General features: G+C 42.2%; 1 protein-coding gene across 1 annotated transcript; it reads right to left on the reverse strand.

The window, feature by feature from the left end:
• Positions 1–836: 836 nt before the first annotated feature.
• LOC104878059 (leucine-rich repeat extensin-like protein 5) lies at positions 837–2524 on the reverse strand. The gene is made up of 3 exons (XM_010647753.1): positions 2171–2524; positions 1102–1331; positions 837–975 (listed from the first exon to the last, which is right to left on the reverse strand). Exons 1-3 carry the CDS (start codon positions 2522–2524, stop codon positions 837–839), a joined length of 723 nt encoding a protein of 240 aa, XP_010646055.1.
• Between the last annotated feature and the right edge of the window lie 1340 nt (positions 2525–3864).

Raw genomic sequence — 3864 nt, forward strand, 5'->3', positions numbered from 1 at the left:
TGGTTTCTATGTTTTTAGTTAACTTAAAACGCCTTTAAATCACCTAGGCCAACACTTGGTAAGGCAAGTGATCTCCATCCATTGAGATGCACTAGTTTATCTCTTGCGAGCCTTTGGGAGGTGGTTGAAAGGTAGGATTTTCTATAATAGCCAACACTTGGTAAGTTTTTGGACTCTAAGGAGACATCCATTAGTTATCTCTTGCAAGCTTTTGAAGGGAAATCCAAGGTTAAGGATCACCTTGAATAAAAAAATGCTAGGTGAGAGGCACGAGCCATTGCAAGATGAATCAGTGAGAGGGATTTAGTGTTTGAACCCATTAAAGGGAAGCATCTATACCACACCAGTTCAAGAAATAACTATATGTTCATTCTCCAATGCGAGGAAAAGATTCAAGTGATCGGAACTCTATTTTTGTGTTAGGAACTTGACCCCAGTGATCCAAAAACTCCAAGAAACACTTTTCTTTATAAGTAATTTCAGTTACTATTTTTATTTAGCTTAAAACCAAATCCTTTTTCAACCAAAGATTATGTTTTCTTTTAAATCTAATCTTGAAATGAAAAAGCACCAATTCAACTTTGAATTAATATCAGTAGTAAATTGAATACCCTTCCCAGTGAACGATCTTAGAGCCACTATGCTATGCTAGTTGAGGCTATCCTAGTACATGGTGATATAGGTTATAAATTTTGTTGATTACTCCCATCTGAGGACCGAAATCAAGGTACACCAGTTGATTGAGCACCAATCAATAGCATATACACCAGTTGGGCACTGAAATCAATAAGTAAATACAAAAAGTAGATAGGTGACCAGGTAGTGGTGGGAGGATCTTATGGAGATGATGGTTGGGCTGTGGTAGTCTTAGTGCTCTGGATCAGAGTCTCGATCTCTACTATAGTAGTCTCCTCATAGGGCACAGTCTGGGCTACTGGAGGAGCCTCCTGAGATGGATCTGTAGGCTCTGATGGACTAGGCATATCATGCTCAAGTGGAGACAAAATACCCAAATGTTGCTGTATTTGCCTAAGGATGGCAGTATGTTGGGTCTGCATGGAAATAAGATGATCCTGATGTGCAAGTATGACTGCTATTTACCGGGCAAGAACACTCTGAGTGGTAGTCAATGTCTGTAATGTATGACATAGGCCTCTGAACTCTGAAGCGGATATGGTGATAGTAGACTCAGATGGAGGAGGTGCTGATGTAGCTGGTACAACTGGTGGACTCCCAAAAGTGGTAGGAGGAGCAGAAGATGTAGCCTCAGGCGTGGGCACTGTAGAAGGTGCTGTAGGGGCAGGTGGTATGATCTCCGTAGGTATCTCAGCCTGTTGTGCCTGCTGTGGTTACTCATCCTGTGGTAACTTTGGATGTGTTGGCCTAGCTAGGGCTCCTAGAGGTGCAACATAAGCCGTCATATGATTCCATTTGTCGAGAGTGAATAGCTCTAGGCAAATACGTCGACACTCAAGTTGAGGCTCAAAAGGATAGCCCAAATTCTCTAATATATGACAGAGCAGCCTAGGAAAAAGTGGTGGAATGACATCTGCTCTTTGTAGCTTCTTCTTATGAACCTTCTCTTCAAAGTAAAGAAGATAGGTCATAATGAAATGATGAGGGCCAAAGTAAAAACCCTCTGATATCTTGAATAAGGCCTCTAATATAACTCCTCTCCTCTGCACCATATGGTGAAGTGGAAATATGTTGGAGCACAACACCACATCAAGAAGAAACATCCCAGGTGAAAACTCCTTCCTAAAAAGAAATGAGCGTGTGGATGTCCCCTTGGACAATATACGAACCATGTCCCTCTAAGAAAAATGAGCCCACTCTCTGTAATCTGCTAGACTCACAAGTGCATATGGAATATGCAGGGCCTCTGCAATGTGTCTAGCTTCTAAGATACCATGGCTCCATCAATAGTGAAGTGGATGACAGTAAGATCCCGGATGCGATGTGTAGCCATAGACTGATAAAAGTCTAATGCTACTCAGGGATAGAAGAAACCCCTAGAAGTCATTAGGTGCTCCAAATGGTATCTCTATAGTAGGTGGAATGAATCTCTGAGCTTCGGATGGTGTCTGAAAGTCTCTCTATCAAAGCATAGCTCAGAGTGGAATGACCTAGCTCGGTAATCCAAATTTCCCTCTATAGGTGCCTGTGTTACCATAGGTCGCCTAATAATCCCTTCCGGAGTCATCCTAGAAGGAATCTGAGACTCTGTAGTAGGCAGTTGAGGCTGTGGACGTGTTGATGACTTTCCTGGGCCTGAAACTCCGGTTCCCTTTGCAGGAGGGCGATGAATTGATTTCTTAGGGCGCGAATTGCTTGCCCCAGGTGTAGTGGGTGGTCTCCTTGTCTCGTACCTGTGCTGAGGAGGACTAGGTGGCACTTCACCCTCAGAAGGTGGCATGGCAGAGACCTGTGGAGCCTCAGACATGGAATCCCGCGCAGGTGAAGCTCTCGGTCTGGTGTTGCGAGCTGATGGAGACGCGGCTTGGGCTCCTCTCATCTTGTCCATGGTTGAAATGGAGAGGCTCATGTTCCACAGGGTACGCAGAGGTGTGCGGAGTGGTCCTCTTTAGACGCACGACTTCTAGGCTTCCTTTGGAGGGGATCCTATGAAATTTTTGGGCTTCACAACTTGGAGGGCTTTTTCGCAAGTTGGAGTGGCTATGCGAAATGAAAAATGAGAGAATCAGAGGTTTAAATAGAAATTTAAACGACAGTTGGTATTTTCGCAAGTTGGAGGTGATTTCGCAAGTTGGTTTGCAACTTGATTCGTAGTTGCGAAATTGGATTTTGAAGTTGCGAAATGGCACACGTGTGCCTAGGAGGTGTTTCGCAGCTACGAAAATTTTCACAAGTTGAATAGTGGACTTGCAAAATTTAGCTTTGAGGATTTTGCAAGTTGGTTCGCAGCTGCGAAAATGGATTTTGAACTTGCAAAATGGCACACGTGTGCCTAGAAGGTGTTTCACAGCTGCGAAAATTTTTGCAAGTTGAATAGTGGACTTGCGAAATTTAGCTTTGAGGATTTCGCAAGTTGGCCCTCATTTCGCCAGTTGAAATTTCAACTTGTGAAATTTTCACAAATTGAAATATTGTTATATTTTTCTCCTTCTTTGGTTCTTTATGGCTTCCCTCCAATTCCTTTGAAATTCCTCTTGATTTTGATCATTCAAAAAGTCTTAGTTATATCAAAATAAATAAATCAAAGCTAAAATTAAAATTAAAACAATTAATAAAGCTTTTAAATCAACAAAATTATAACAAAAACATGGACTTTGATTAGTCTTCAAAAAGACTAAGTCCATCTACCCCCATTTTTGGTTAAGATTTTTGTGGCTCAAGGAGACTGACTTCCTCCTTGTCTTAATTGAATGGCTCCATGAATGGTTTAAGACGGTGGCCATTGACTTTGAAAGTGTTCGTGCTGTTGGAATTGAGTAGTTCCACTACTCCATTGAGATGCACTTAGTGAATAATGAAAGGGCCTATCCACCTTAACTTTAGCTTTCCTGGAAAGATATGGAGCCTAGAGTCATAGAGTAAGACTCTTTGTCCCTTTTGAAATTCTTTGTTGGAGATTAACTGATCATGCCACCTCTTCATCCTCTGTTTTGCAACTTTGGAATTGATGTAGGCATCATTTCTCAATTCCTCCATCTCATTAAGGTCTAAGCACCTCTTCATCCCGGCTCTGTTCAGGTCCATGTTTATTTTCTTAATTGCCCACCAAGCCTTGTATTCAACTGCCACAGAGAGATGACATGCTTTTCCATAGACTAGGCGATAAGGAGACATGCCAAGAATAGTCTTGTAAGCTGTTCTCTATGCCCATAGTGAATCATGGAGCTT

The sequence above is a fragment of the Vitis vinifera genome, chromosome 8 (assembly GCF_030704535.1).
Source record: "Vitis vinifera cultivar Pinot Noir 40024 chromosome 8, ASM3070453v1".
NCBI classification, from domain to species: Eukaryota; Viridiplantae; Streptophyta; class Magnoliopsida; order Vitales; family Vitaceae; genus Vitis; species Vitis vinifera.

What these genes read in the sequence shown, in the direction of transcription:
- LOC104878059 (XM_010647753.1), bottom strand. Translation starts at nt 2,524, where the DNA reads ATGGACAAGATGAGAGGAGCCCAAGCCGCGTCTCCATCAGCTCGCAAC. An exon ending in GGATTATTAGGCGACCTATG is followed by an intron (nt 1,332 to 2,170) that starts GTAACACAGGCA and finishes CAGGCACAACAG; the next exon opens with GCTGAGATACCTACGGAGAT. An exon ending in ACTCAGAGTGTTCTTGCCCG is followed by an intron (nt 976 to 1,101) that starts GTAAATAGCAGT and finishes TGATATGCCTAG; the next exon opens with TCCATCAGAGCCTACAGATC.